The sequence below is a fragment of the Juglans regia genome, chromosome 7 (genome assembly GCF_001411555.2).
Source record: "Juglans regia cultivar Chandler chromosome 7, Walnut 2.0, whole genome shotgun sequence".
Taxonomy (NCBI): Eukaryota; Viridiplantae; Streptophyta; class Magnoliopsida; order Fagales; family Juglandaceae; genus Juglans; species Juglans regia.
In genome coordinates, this window is record NC_049907.1 from 1 (window position 1) to 15,893 (window position 15,893).

The window sequence follows — 15,893 nt, forward strand, 5'->3', positions numbered from 1 at the left end:
AAACCCTAAACCCTAAACCCTAAACCCTAAACCCTAAACCCTAAACCCTAAACCCTAAACCCTAAACCCTAAACCCTAAACCCTAAACCCTAAACCCTAAAACCCTAAACCTTAAACCCTAAACCCTAAACCCTAAACCCTAAACCCTAAACCCTAAACCCTAAACCCTAAACCCTAAAACCCTAAACCCTAAACCCTAAACCCTAAACCCTAAAACCCTAAACCCTAAAACCCTAAAACCCTAAACCCTAAACACTAAACCCTAAACCCTAAAACCCTAAAACCCTAAACCCTAAACCCTAAACCCTAAACCCTAAACCCTAAACCCTAAACCCTAAACCCTAAACCCTAAACCCTAAACCCTAAACCCTAAACCCTAAAACCCTAAAGAGCAGAACAAAGTACGAGTGAAAATGCAAAGAAGATGGAGAACAAAAACAAACAATATTTGAGAAGGAATCGGAGAAAGAGCAAAAATAAACGGCCGCTAGGGATTTACCCACCCACTACTCTAAAAAGATAGAAGCGTAAGAACGAAAAACATTTTATCGTACAAAAATTAGTTAGACGAAAAGGTCTATCAAAGAAATGCAACATTTCCGCCCATTTTTTTTTTTTTGTTAATATTATGAAATAAACATGCAAAATCCATTGTCTTCTCTCTTGCCTTCAATCGACTCGTAAATAGTTGTTAAAAAATATTATGTTTATATTTTTCTCATATTTTTAGTTTATATAAAAATTAGTATGTTTGTATTTGCCTTTTATTTTTTAAAGTGAAATATCTCTTATCTAATATCTTTCTTATCTGTTTCAAAGTAAAATATTTTATACGAGATAGAGAAAAAATTAAGGGCTCATTTGGAGAATGAGATGAGATAAAATTTTTATAAATAGTAGTAAGATAATTTGTGTATAGTAATAAAAAAATTTGAGTTGACTATTTTTTGTATTTTAAGAAATGAATGAGAAAAAGTTAAATAAAAAATATTATAAAATTAAAATATAGTTTTATAATATTATTTTTATTTGAAAATTTGAAAAAGTTGAATTTTTTTATTTAAAATAATTAATTTAAAAAAATTATAATAATTAGGTTCGAGAATGTTTATATTTAAATTATTTAAAAAAAATGGGATTGAAAGAGATAATATCAATTTTCAGATAGATTTATTTCGAAGTGACCTCAGTGTCCCATTTTGCCAAACCACGAGTAGGATATATAGCGAGTAGTTGCTGTAATAGAAGGCTGGTAGAAAACGTGGTGTAGGTTTGGAAGGCCATACATTTTCAAGAAGGGTGTGACCTTATCTCCCTTTCCCTCTCTCTCTCTCTCTCGGTTCCTCATCCTATCCCCTCCTCCATAAAGCCCTCCACGCCGCCCTCTTCCCGTTGCCTCAATATCTCCCTCATTCCTGCTTATTTTATATGTTTCTCTTCTTTTAGAACTTTTGAGCAAGCATTCTGCTCCCTTACATATTTTACCTTCTTTCTCTTCTTTTTTTTTTTTTTTTTTTCCTTCCTTTTTTTGCTTTCAAAATGGCTGCTTTCGTAGGCGTTTCGTCCATTTACCAAACTCCGACAGTCGAGCTCTTTAGAAGGACAGCAACAACAACAACGCCTTTGCTTTCGTTACACTTATCCGACAAGTCTCACTTCAACAATGTTCTGAGAGCCTACAACTCCGGCCAAAAGCCATTCTCTTTCGATTCTAGTGGTACGCTCAGGAGTGGTTTCAAGCAGCAAAACTTTGGTTCGGTTCCCTCCGCTATTGCCACTCCCAATTCTTCGGTCCTGAGTGAAGAGGCATTCAAAGGCCTCGGTGGTGGTTTCTCTGAGGACTCTCTGGATGGCTATTATGACTCAGAGACGGAGCCATCTTCTGCTGCCTCTGTGGACCAGGAGGAACTCGCTCTTCCCAAATTGGGACTGCCTCAGAGCCTCGTCGATACCCTCGAGAGGCGTGGGATAACTCACCTTTTTCCCATTCAAGTATTTTATTCTCCCTCTCTCTCTCTCTCTTTCTCTGTTCTTTTTAGACTGTGATTTGTTGGCTAATTGAAGAACTCATGCTTCTTGATGTGTTCATCTTATGAGTATGTTAGGTGTTAGAATATTTTTTTTTTTTTATAAGTAGTATGTTAGGTGTTAGAATATATATATATATATATATATATATATATATATATATATAGTCGAATAATCCAGCTTCTCTGGATTATTAGAAGCTCTTGCGTCATAAAATTTTGCTTTGCAACTTGTTGATATAATTCGTACTCAAACCCTTTGTTCACTGTCCTTGATTACCTGAGTCAAATTTGTTGCTGCAAAAAATTGCTTTCATGTCATGCTACCATTATTTATAGCTATGATCCTGAATAACCACGAACTGAGGAATACCCTCTCTTTTCTTTTCACCAATATATTATATCTTGGGCTACTACGGTGTGTTTGACTTTTAAAACTACCTCTTCTTATTTCATTTGCTCGACTCTGTTTATTGTAGAGTGCAGATGTTTTTTGCTCTATCATCATCAATGTCTATTTTTAAACTAGTTTAATTTTTTCTATTATTTACTTACGTTAATAATTTTCTTTGTGCGTCTGAATGTCTATGTATATTTATATTTCTATGATTTTGTGTGTGCGCGCTCTCACTTGTGTTACCCCCGAATTGTGTATATGAAGGTTGCTAATGAGATTCCACATTTACTGATAAAAAAAAAATTGAGATTACACATTACTTGGAAGGGAGAAGCTCAAGCCCTTTATGATGATTCCAATGGGCTCCAATTGTAATCTCAATTAGCCCTTTTGGAGTATAGGCCTTCATGTGGCTTGGGGCTTCTTTGGGTCTTTACGATATATAGTCTTGATATACTTATTATTTTGTCCTTCAATTATGTAGAGAGCTGTTTTAGTCCCCGCACTAGAAGGTCGAGATCTCATTGCTCGTGCAAAGACTGGGACTGGGAAGACGTTAGCCTTTGGGATCCCAATTATTAAGCGCCTTTATGAAGATGACGAACAAAGAGGGTCTCAAAGGTATTCACGATATCGAATATGCTAAAAGCTTCCATTTTTGGATTTGTGTGATCATTTGGTGTATCTCATGTATTTCTTTATGTGTTTGTAGGCGGTCTGGTCGTCTTCCTAGAGGTTTGGTTCTTGCACCTACCCGGGAGCTTGCAAAGCAAGTGGAAAAGGAGATTAAAGATTCTGCACCTTATTTAAGTACTGTGTGTGTTTACGGAGGGGTTTCTTATGTTACACAGCAGAATGCACTTTCCCGCGGGGTTGATGTAGTTGTTGGAACTCCTGGTCGAATAATCGACCTTATCAATGGTAACAGCCTCAAACTAGGGGAAGTTCAATATTTGGTCCTTGATGAAGCTGATCAGATGCTTGCGGTTGGCTTTGAGGAGGATGTGGAAGTAATTTTAGAAAAGCTTCCAACTGTGCGTCAGAGTATGCTTTTCTCTGCAACTATGCCTGGTTGGGTGAAGAAACTAGCACGGAAATATTTGAACAATCCATTGACAATTGATTTGGTACAATTTTTTTCTTTTGCCTTCTTTTCTTTCTTTTTATGTTCCCAAAAAATTGCAGAACCTTCATGTTTCCACGACTTGCATGATTAGAGAATCTCGTGGGATTAGGCATATAAGAATCTTCTTATAATTCAGATTTTGAGGGGTGTGTAATCACTATTATTTATGGACACTTTGTGGATGGTTTACATATTTAATATATAGTCAATGCCATGTTCTTTCTAATACCACAATGGGTGAGCACTTGATGATTATTTTTATAAGAAAGCCTAATGATTGTTTTTTAAAAATCATATTCCATATGCTTAGTGAAAAAGAAAAGAAAAAAATCACTTCACCAGACTCATTCCTGCGGAATATGATCTGAACACTCAGTTAAGTTAGTTAGTCAATGTGCCCAGTGGAATGAAATATGATCCAACTCATCTGTGCAATTGCTCTCCAGTATTAGTTTAACATTTTTTCGGTAAACATCTTGAACCTTACCCATTGCTTTGCAGCTTAGTTGTAATGTGAAATGCTATTCAGCTCGATTTGAACTGTGAAGTTTGGTTTTTTTTTTATTATTGCTTGAAGCAAGCTTTAAGTTGTAACATACCAATGATAATATAGTCACATTTTTTCAACTTCCTTTGAAAGATTATGTTTATGAGTAAAGTTAGATGCAAGGTTAAAGATTTCGTTAATAGCATGTGAGACTTCTTTGTGTTTGGCTTTTTCTCTATTGGTAAAGGCTCCTCAATATGTATTTAGACCCATACTACAGTGAGACTGGAAATGAGTATCAAATCTTGTTTTTGTTCCCCTCTTCATCTCCACAGGTTGGTGACCGAGAGGAAAAGCTTGCAGAAGGGATCAAGCTATATGCTATATCAGCCACTGCATCTTCAAAGCGGACCATTCTTAGTGACCTTGTCACGGTAAGAGTTTGCAGTCATATGTTAGTCTTGTTTCGGCCAATGTTATAGAAAGAACAATCATTGAACACTCATTTCTTGGAAGAGGCCCACAGTGGTTTGTTTTCACCTCCTCTTCTTCTAAAACTGGTGAAATATAACATATTAAAGAATGCAGTGAAGGCATTTACCTCCCAGCCATGAGCCACTCTGGTAAAGCTGCATTCCATTGAAGAAGATCAATAGATAACTCCCAATGATCTGCCATATTAGCTTCTTTGACACGAGCAACATTGAACACATTTGGGAAAGCATACTTGAAAGCCATACCACCACCTCTCAAATCATGCCAAAATATAATCCTGGTTCCATATCCCACTTTGAATCTAGTGTGCTTAGATAACTCTTTCCCCAACCTTCTCTTATGTTCTTCCATAATTCCACCCTGTAAGGTCCTTGTACCTCATAAGAACACCATCCAAACATCCTTATTTAGAGTCTTCAACTAAACTCCGCAAGGCCTCTCTCTCATTCTAATAATGCCAACATCACTTTTCCAAGAGTGCACGATTAAACAAGAGTAGGTTTGAACTCCTAAACATCCGTCCGAGATTGGAGGGAGGAAAAATGCAAAGATAGCTATTAACAAAAGTGAAGGGAGTTCTGCTCACAAGAATTGAAAAGTGCATCTTGGAAATACAATGTGCTGTCTAGGATCACCATTTTTCCACAAAAAGACATCTTTTCAACAAATATAAAAGGAACTCTCAATTAACATAATCATAGGATTCTCAATATCTGCTTCGTAGAGCACCATAGGCTCTGCAGATCTAAGCCTATTATCCAGGCACTTGCTAGCAATAAGGGCGGAGTCTAATATTTACTTCATCTAACAAATGCATTATGGGGGCTTTGAAATGATCCTGCAACCAATTAGCAAGAAGTTTAGAAATGATTGTGTACACCCCTTATATCTTCTTCAATCGTATACTAGTAGACTTGAAAGAAAGCCATAGAGAAACCATCTGGCCTCATGCCTTTTCACTATTCAATGCTTTCACAACTTTAAGAAAGTCAGTCTCCTCAAAGGGCCTTTCAAGTCTCAAGGACTTCTCCTCAAGGATTCAAAAGCCTTGCCATCTAACTAAAGTTGGGTCAGTTAATGGAATGGCTTTCCTAACGAAATTGGGACCAATTGGATTGGGCCTCTTAACCCAGCCTTTGGCCGTTTAATGAAATGGCACATTTTGGATCTACGTCGGCCTGTCATTTTACCTTCCACTTGGATTGGCTTTTTAATGTGGTCTGTGAACTAGCAAATCCTTATCTAAGCCTGTCCCACCAAGCTGATATTGATTTTTTTGGTTCTTATTATGAAGTGTTAGAATATGTTGTAGTTTATGATTATTTGTTCTTTTTATTTTTGGCCATCAAAGGCGTAAATATTATACCTTATTAGAATTTTTGTGACATGAATAAACAGTGAGAAGTGAGAGGCTAGCTTTCAACTTTAGGAATGACTTAAGAGACCTGATCACAAACTCTTATGAATTTCAATCTATATTTTGATTATTATAATTTGGTTTATTGTATATCGATACTTACCAATATAAAGTTGAATACATTTGCAAAAATTGGTATGATTCATTAGTTTTTAGGAGGAGAAATTTTCTTTTTCACTTACCCAAACTAGCCCCCGATTTTCAAATTGCACTTGGTACCTCAAACTAAGATTTCTTTCATTTTGAACCGTCCGATTGATCTGGTAAATATGACGGAATCGTAAAATGAGTGAATTGTCTAGAAAGCCGTTACCAAAGTTTAGTAAAAAAAAATGTAATGAAAAGAGACGTGGGCGGCCACCACTCACTGACCACCCTGCCGCCTAGATCAGGCCTTCCAGTTGCTGCTCCACAGGGGCCACTCCCTGTGTGATTGGCCTGACTTAGACACCCTAGGGGGTGGTTGATGGTGTCCACCTTTTGGGTGGCCCAATCTGGGGCACGTGGTCCTCTCTCTCTCTCTCTCTCTCTCTAATTTTAATTTCTCATTATTTATTCTTTGTATACTCATCAGACGTGTGAATTGAAGGAAATTGGTAGTTTGAAGTACCAGATCATTGCTTTTGGTAATTTGAACACTGGTTGGTAGTTGGAGGTGCAAAATGAAACTTCTTTAAAAATGTAACCCTTTTTTGTTATCTCTTGTTCCTAGTTTTCTAATGCATCAGAAGATATTTTGTTCACGTCATTGCATCAATATCATCTCTCTTTGGATTGCTTTTCAATTCAAGTTCAAAGATAAGGAAAACTTCATTTAAAATACACCGAGTGTTATTATACCTATCAGGTTTATGCAAAGGGTGGGAAGACCATTGTTTTCACACAGACTAAACGCGATGCTGATGAAGTCTCAATAGCATTAACAAATAGCATTCCTTCTGAGGCATTGCATGGAGATATATCTCAGCATCAAAGGGAGAGAACATTAAATGGTTTTCGACAAGGGAAATTCACAGTTCTTGTTGCCACTGATGTTGCATCCCGTGGTCTCGATATCCCCAATGTTGATCTGGTAAGCTTGTGGAAAATTCAAGAATTTATAATATTCTAGCACCTTTTACTTTTGGTGATTTGGTGGATCTCTTGTATATTGCCTGTGTACTGGGGTAACACCCTTTTTCCGTCTTTAATAAAATCTTTATCTTGCTTATTAAAAAAACTAAGTTTGTGGAATTGCTTTATGACCCATAATAAAATATTTATCTTCCTATGATAAACTCTAGTATTTTAAGTATCTTATCCATCTATCAAAACTTTTAAGTATCTTACATAAATTTAATTTTAAAAAAAGAATTAGACATGAAAATATGATATTTTCCATTAATATTGAGATTGACCTAAGATGAGATTCACTGCATTGATTCATTATCTGAAGTAAATTATCACTTGGAGAGAAGCAGTTGGAGATCAACTTTTGCTCATATTGGAAACGTGAATCCATATTGCATCTCCCACTTTTCAGATTTGCTACAAGTGTTATGATTTTGCTTTTATTGAAAGTTTTTTGCTACCTGTTATGCTTTTCTCCAGCTTTTTCTTTTGATGCATTGAAAGTCTCTCGTTCTACCCATTTCTCCAGGTCATTCACTATGAACTTCCCAATGATTCAGAGACTTTTGTGCATCGATCTGGTCGTACTGGACGTGCAGGAAAAGAAGGTACTGCAATTCTGATGTTTGCTACTAGCCAGAGGAGAACGGTGAGATCCCTTGAGCATGATGTGGGATGCAAGTTTGAGTTTGTTAGCCCACCAGCCATTGAAGAGGTTCTGGAGTCATCTGCTGATCAAGTGGTTGCTACCCTTACTGGAGTTCATGCCGAGTCTGTAGAGTTTTTCACCCCAACCGCACAAAAATTGATTGAAGAACGGGGAGTAAGTGCTCTTGCTGCTGCACTAGCACAATTGAGTGGATTCTCCCGACCTCCTTCATCCCGGTCTCTCATCAATCATGAGCAGGTAAATGATGCCTTCTATTCTCTGTTGGAAGTTAACAAGTTGTAAAGGTCTCGTCATTTAACTGCTTAAATTGACTAGACTTTTATTGACTTTGAAGCTTAGTAATTCTTAAATTTTCTTGTTGGCAGTTTGTCCTCTGGGGAATAACAGTCTTGAAATGAAGTTCAACATTTGTCTTCAAATAATCTTTAATTCAACCGAATGTTGCAAAATAAAGAATGCATAATTGTTTGATGCTTAAGATTTCCTTGTGAAAAAACTTTTTAAAAATAAAATAATTTGAAATGCGCAATCAGCTCAATCCTTGAACTTTTTTGAGTTATTTAAAGCCTTCTATTGGGCTCTGATGATTCATTCCTACTCGGTGCTTGTATTGCAGGGATGCGTTACATTGCAATTGACTCGAGATCCAACTTATTCTAGTAGATACCTGTCTGCTAGATCTGTCACTGGGTTTCTTTCTGATGTTTATCCTGCAGCTGCTGATGAAGTTGGAAAAATACATCTAATTGCAGATGAAAGGGTTTGTGTCTACAATGTGCTCTGGTTATTCTGTTCTAGAATCTCTATGTCAACGCATTGCTTTTTTCTAGTATAAGTTATTGATGCTGCTTATATTAGGTTCAAGGTGCGGTTTTTGATCTTCCGGAGGAGATAGCAAAAGAGTTGCTTAATAGGCAAGCACCACCTGGAAATACAATTTCCAAGATTACCAAGGTTGATTATAGATTTGGTCGTTTTTTTAGTAGTTGCTTGTAATGACATGATGACGCTTGTTGCATGCATTGGCCATGAGTTTATTCATTTAAAGAGTTTATTCATTTAAAGTTTTTCTGTTGTTATGAATCCCTGCATTAAACTATTAGCTGATTTTTTCCTTCTATTTGAATGACAGTTGCCTGCATTGCAAGATGATGGGCCTCCGAGTGATTATTATGGCAGGTTTTCTGGCAGGGATCGGAATAACAGGCAAGGACCTAGAGATCGGAGAGGTCTTAGAAGCTCACGGGGTCGGGATGGTGGTCGAGACTCGGAAAGTGATGACGGTTTATTTAGGAGTGGTGGCCAGAGTTATAGAACTGACAACAGTCGGTCGCGATTTTCAAAAGGAAGTGGAAACGATTGGCTAATTGGAGGTAGACAATCGAGAACCAGGGACAGGTATATCTCTTTAAAAGAAATTCGACTTTTTTGTGATTCCTAAAAGAAAATGGCCTTAATCTTGAAATTCATGTTAATGGGAGGTGCAAGTCGGGGTGAGGGGTCGTATATTGTTGAGTTACTTGTATTTAACTTTTTTTTTCTTATGAAAAAAGGAAAGAAAGAAAGAAAGTTTCATGTATTTAACTTAACGTCATACTCGGTTGTCTGTCCATCTATCAACACAATATCTGTATAAACTCACTAAACATCCGAATGTGCATCACAGAAGCTTTGGAGGTTCCTGTTTTAATTGTGGACGGTCAGGGCACAGGGCATCAGAATGCCCAAGCAAGCAAGACTATTAGTTGTACTGCAATATTTCATCTCCCCAAGGGGGTCTGAGGCTGCTACTGCTTGGCATTGACTTTGAAAAGTTTTTACACAGCCTGTTCAATAGGCCCAGGAGATTCAGAGATTTAGAGGAATCAAATTATCAACTCTATACTGCTCTCCCTCACTCTGTAGTTGTGATTTTCAATTTACGTAAAACTAAATATTTATCTTTATTGTATCTCTTGGCACTGATGAAATTTCTTAAGATAGAGATTTAGGAGCATTCTGCATCGTTTGGATATTACTCATCTTTTAAAATTGACTGATAATCTGGTTGGAAAAACTACTTATCACAAATATTTATTTAGAAAAACGGAAAGAAAAAAATCAGTGTTCCAAGGCTTTCAACCATTTCCAGGAGCAAGCTAAACACTGAGAGCACTCGCATTGACTGCCTTAAAAATTTTCCTAAAATTTGGCTAAAAAACGTCATTCGTAAAATTCTCTTAAATTCTTCTTTCAAAAATCTAATATATCTTATTCCCTATCTTTTTTCTATTATATTAAAATAAAATTTTTTTTCTTTATTTATTATTTTTTTTTACTTTCATTTACAAATTTAACTAATCACTCTTTTTTTCTTTTTTCTTATGTTTTCAACTATAATAGGATTGAAATTATTAAAGAATTAGAAATAATAAAATTGTGCATTTCCAACGCAATGGTATTTATAACGGATAAATAAAAATTAAGATTATGGTTTTGTTTGAAATTTAATGGTAATATTTTATATTTTTTGGTTGATGGTAATATTTTTTGTCATTTTTCTAACATTTTTGTCATTTGTCTAATAGTAATATTTTTTGTTTGTTGTCTAATGTTAACATTTTTCGAGTTGCAACGATAATCTCTTTTTGTAAAATTAGCCCTTTACACGGGAGAATTGACCTGTTTGGCCCCTACTTCCAACTGTAGGAGGTGGTGAAGTTTGTAGTCGTTGCCGACTACTTCACCAAATAGGTGGAGGTCGAAGCTCAAGTAACGATAACAGCAAGCAACATCACTCAGTTCGAATGGAAAATAGTAGTGTGCTGATTCGATATCCCTCGTTGCATAATCTTGTTCAATGGAAGCCAATTCAACTCGTCCCCGAGACACCCTCAGGGCAACATGTGGCGCTCTCGACCCCCACGTATAATTTGGTGGGAGTCGCGACACCGGGATGATGGCCTCTCGGGTCACACACCTTAACGCCAAGTGCAAGTGAAACCAATTGTGTGCTTGCATGCTTGATAAATGTGTACAGTTAATTCGTAATGGAAAAGTAAAAATGAGCGATCAATTAACAATACTAGAAATTTAAATTACAACTCCAATGAAATAATCCATATATTAGTACAGTTATCCGACTAATTAAAAAGTAAATACTAAGACAAGCTACATAAGGGAAAAGTCCTCAGGTGGGGCCGGTCCTCCAAGCTCAAGATCGTCCTTTATATTAAAGTCTATGGTTCCGTAAAACGGAACTGCAAGTGGGGACACCACAATAAGATTTCGCAATCTCAGCAAGTAAAGTCAAATACAATGACACCAAAAAATACAAACACAGAAAAAGCAGACATATCATAGCATTTGAAAAATGAGATCTTTCAACAATGCACGAAATCAATATCCTTCTCAACAATTTACATAAAATGCCACACACGCCAAAAATCCATCTTTCTTTTTTTAAAGCATCCATTTAATTACACATGCACCATGATCTCCCATATGCACCACGCGCACACCCTGGTTTCCTTCATCACACAGATTCACAAGTCACAACTAGACACGATTCCCAATGCTTCACCCGGCCCCTGTCCAACAATTCCAACACCAACTACAATATTATATCCCAACGCTTAATAGGGCCCCCAGCCACTTCTCATTCACATTCAGACTAGAGAACCCTAACAAAGAGAGGTTTAGGCTTGGGTTGGGAGGATCTAAGAGGGGGAGAGACCGAGTGGATGTGGAAAGGGTGAGAGGGTGGTCGGGCAACCTCTAGCAAACTCCAGAAAGCGGTGGATCACAATGACGTGCGGCGGAACCCTAGAAAAAATCCCCTAAGCCGCACAGGATGGAAATCAAATAGGAAGAATTTGATATTTGGGGGTTGAGGACAAGATTGAGAGGGAGAATAGGGCCCGGTGATGGGTTTTTGAAGGGAGGAAGCTAGGCTTAGCTTGATGGCGGCGTGACTTTCGAACGGTGAGATTTGGATGGCAGATCTTTGTGGTTTAATGTGAGGCAAGCTATAGAAGCTTCATGAGATGCCGCGAGCGACAGTGGTCAAGCTCGACCCCTCTCAAGGCAGAGTGGCAGAGTGCAAGTCCAATCCTTGACTTCCCGACTACTTACCTTATCATAGAAAGTAAAGAGGAGGGTCCAGCCTTAGACTACCCGACCTCACTCACGATGGAGTGTGGGTCCAAAGAGACGAGTCTAGTCTCTTTGGACTACTAACATCCTCGTGAGCCTCAAAGAGACGAGTCTAGTCTCCAAGCTGCTCAACCACTCTCATGGCGGAGCGCGGGTCCAGCCCTTGGTTGCCCGACTACATACCTCATCATGGAGAGTCAAGAGGCGAGTCTAGCCTCAGACGGCCCGACCTCCCTCACGGTGGAGAACAGGTCCAGCCCCTGTTGCCTAACTACTTACCTCCCTATGAGGCTCAAAGAGACTAGTCTAGTCTCTAGGCTGCTCGACTTCTCTCACGACGGAGTGCGTGTCCAGCCCTTTCCTACCCAACTACTTACCTTCTCGTGGAGAGTCAAGAGGCGGGTCCAGCCTTAGACTTCCCTACCTCCCTCACGACGGAGCGCAGATCCATCCCCCAAGCTGCTTGACTACTTACCTACCTGTGTGGATCAAAGATGCGAGTCTAGTCCCCAGACAGCTCGACCTTCCTCACGATGAAGCTCAGGTCCACTCGTTGGCTGCCCAACTACTCATATTCCCATGGTGAGTCAAAAGGCAAGTCCAGCCTTTGACTGCTAGACCTCCCTCACGGCGAAGTTCGGATCCATCCCCCACGCTACCCGACTACTTACCTGCCCGTGAGGATCAAAGATGTCAATCTAGTCCCCAGGCTGCTCGACCTCCCACACGATGGAGCGTAGGTCCACCCCTTGGCTGCCCGACTACTTACCTTCCTGTGGAGAGTCAAGTGGTGGGTCTAACCTGAGACTGCCTGACCTTCCTCACGGCAAAGCATGGGTCCAGCTCTTTGGTTGCCTTACTACCTATCTCCTCGTGAGGCTCAAAGAGACGAGTCTAGTCTCGAGGCTACTCGACCTCCCTCACGACAACGCGCAGGTCCAGCCCCTAGTCTTCCTAAGTACTTACCTCCCCGTGAGGCATAAATAGGTGAGTCTAATCTACAGGCTGCTCAACTTCTCTCATGGAGGAGCTCGGTTCCAGCCTTGGTTGTCCCACTACTTACCTTCCCTTTGAGATTCAACAGGCAGGTCAAGCCTCAGACAGCCACACTTCCCTCACGATGCTACGCGGGTCCATCACCGTAGCTGCCAAACTACTTAACTCCCTGTAAGGCTTAAAGAGACGAGTAGTCTCCAGGCTGCTCAACTTCTCTCACAAAGGAAAGTGCGTCCAGCCCTAGGCTACCTGATTACTTACCTTCACATGGAGAATCAAGAGGCGGGTCTAGCCTCAGACTGCCCGACCTCCCACATAGCAAAGCGCGGGTCCATCCCCCAAGCTGGTCAACTATTTACTTGCCCGTGAGGATCAAAGATGCAAGTTTACTCCCTAGGCTGCTCGACCTCCCTCACAGTTGAGAGCAGGTCCATCCCTTGGCTGCCCAACTACTTAGCTTCCCATGGAGAGTCAAGTGGTGGGTCCAGCCTCAAACGGCCCGACCTTCTTCACAGTGGAGCGTTGGTCTAACCTCAAACTACCTAACCTTCTTCTAGGCGAGATCTTGAGATTCCTTCTCATGGAGATCGACATCTAACGATATGGGCATAATCTGAGATAAACCTATTCATCTATTTTATATTCTTTATCTGTTCTTTTGAGATCTGCAAAGTGTTTCACTTTAGCTTGTGCTTCTTGTAGATTTTCTTTAACCAGTGTTGATATGTAGTCTCTAGCCCGCAACTCTTCCTCAACAACTTGGATTTTTGTGGCTCCTACTTCGTATGGTAATATATATGGAGGGGGCTGTCCGTACACAACTTCATATGGTGAGATCTTTGTTGAGGAGTAAGTTAATGTATTGTATGAGAACTCAACCAAAGGTAACCATCGTAACCAATCTTTGGGTCTATCACTAGAAAAACACCTTAAATAACACTCAAGTGTCTTGTTCATGGCCTCTGTTTGCCCATCAGTCTTTGGGTGATAGGTTGAACTCAACAAGAGCTCAGTACAATTGAGCTTGAATAACTCCTTCCAAAACTGACTTGTAAATACTAGATCTTTGTCACTAACGATGGTAAGGGGCAACCCATGCAGCTTAAACATGTTATCCAAGAAAACTCTTGCCACAGTCAAGGCTATATAAGGGTGATTAATAGCCATGAAATGAGCATACTTACTTATCACTGTTTTTCCACCTGATGGGGGTAAACCCTTAATGAAATCCATGCTAATATCTTCCTGAAGGAATCGACAGAGGTTAAAACAACCCCATTGGATGGATGGCTTCAATCTTGTTCCTTTGGCATACATTTCATTCTCGAATATAAGCCCTGACATCACTTGTTAATCTAGGCTAGCAAAATTCTTTTTTTATTCTTGCTTGCATTTTATACACCCCTGTGTGACACCTTAATGGCCTACTGTGAAACTGATGTAAGACTTGCTACTGAAATGGCACCAAGGACCCGAGATGAAGCCTCCATTTATAAAAGAGGAGCCCATTTTGAACTTGGTAATGAGATTGGTCCAAGACTCCCTGATGGTAATGGCTTAATAGCTGCTGCAAATGGGGGTCTTGCTGGTAAGCTTTCCTCAATTCCTCTACCTATTGTGCATGCACTATACTGACTGCTTGGAGTTGCATGGAGGATTTTTTGGTTTCTGTGTTTGTAGCTTGGTTTGTGTTGGATGGATTTGTGGTGATTGGTTTTGTGGTAGGTAGGGTTATGGTAGATGGGTTTTTGATTTGGTTTGTGGTGACGGTTGAATCCGTTTGGTCAAGTCACTGGACCCAAGAAAGAGCATCAACCACCACATTAGTTTTGCCACTCTTATATTCCAATGAGAAGTCATACCCCAGTAATTTAGAGATCCACTTTTGTTGTGCTGGTGTTCCCACTCTCTATTCCAGTAAGTATTTTAATGCTTGTTGGTCAGTACGTACCTTGAATGATTGCCCCAATAGATAATATCTTAACTTCCGTATTGCCATCACTAAAACCAATAGTTCATTTTCATAAGTGGATAGACTCAGATTCTTCCCTTTGAGAGCTTGGTTGAAATATGCGATTGGTTGCCCTTCTTGTATTAGAATAGCTCCCAAAGCCTCCCCTGATGCATCACATTTCACAATAAAAGTTTTAGTAAAATTAGATAGCCTTAGAACATAAGGAGTCACCATAGATTCCTTGAGTTGTTCAAAGGCTTCTTGTGCTTTCTCATTCAAACCAAAGGAATTTTTCTTCAAGAGAGCAGTGAGTGGGGCTATTATGACTTTATAATCTTGAACAAACTTCCGATAATACCCAGTGAGGCCTAAAAAACCTCTTAAGGCCTTGAGAGTCTTTATAATAGGCCAATTTTGCATAGCTATTAGTTTCTGAGGGTTTGCCCTTACTTCATCTTTAGAAATCAAGTGTCTCAGATACTCCACCTCCTTACTACCAAAAATACACTTGGATTTTCTTGCAAAAAATCTTTCAAACTGTAAGATTTCTAGCACCATAGTAAGATGTTGTAAATGCTCCTGCAATGATTTGCTGTAAACTAGGATATTATTAAAGAAAACCAACACAAATTTCCTTAAATAAGATCTGAAAACTTCTTTCATAATCTCTTGAAATATCGATGGAGCATTTGTAAGCCCAAAAGGCATTATCAAAATTTCATAATGACCCTCATGGATCCTAAAGGTAGTCTTGGGAACATCATCAAGATTCATTCTTATTTGGTGGTACCCCGAAAGTAAATCAAGTTTAGACAATATCATTGCCCTCCCAACTCATCTAGTAATTCATCAATATTAGGAATTTGGTACTTATCTTTTATGGTATCCTTATTGAGTGCATGGTAGTTCACGTACATTCTCCAACTTCCATCTACTTTTTTTGCTAGTAGAACTGGAGAAGAGTAAGGACTTTGACTGCTCTTTATGCTGCCACAGCTTAACAATTCAGCCACCAACTTCTCTATTTCTTCTTTATGATAATAAAGATACCTATAGGGCCTTACACAAGTAGATTTAGCC

General features: G+C 39.1%; 1 protein-coding gene across 1 annotated transcript; it reads left to right on the top strand.

Moving 5' to 3' along the window:
* The first annotated feature begins 1,265 nt into the window (after positions 1 to 1,265).
* LOC108981254 (DEAD-box ATP-dependent RNA helicase 3, chloroplastic-like) lies at positions 1,266 to 9,746 on the top strand. The gene is made up of 10 exons (XM_018952391.2): positions 1,266 to 1,992; positions 2,909 to 3,045; positions 3,137 to 3,551; positions 4,373 to 4,471; positions 6,797 to 7,021; positions 7,589 to 7,966; positions 8,346 to 8,489; positions 8,588 to 8,683; positions 8,862 to 9,127; positions 9,396 to 9,746. Exons 1-10 carry the CDS (start codon positions 1,540 to 1,542, stop codon positions 9,472 to 9,474), a joined length of 2,292 nt encoding a protein of 763 aa, XP_018807936.1. The 5' UTR covers positions 1,266 to 1,539; the 3' UTR covers positions 9,475 to 9,746.
* The last annotated feature ends 6,147 nt before the right edge of the window (positions 9,747 to 15,893 follow it).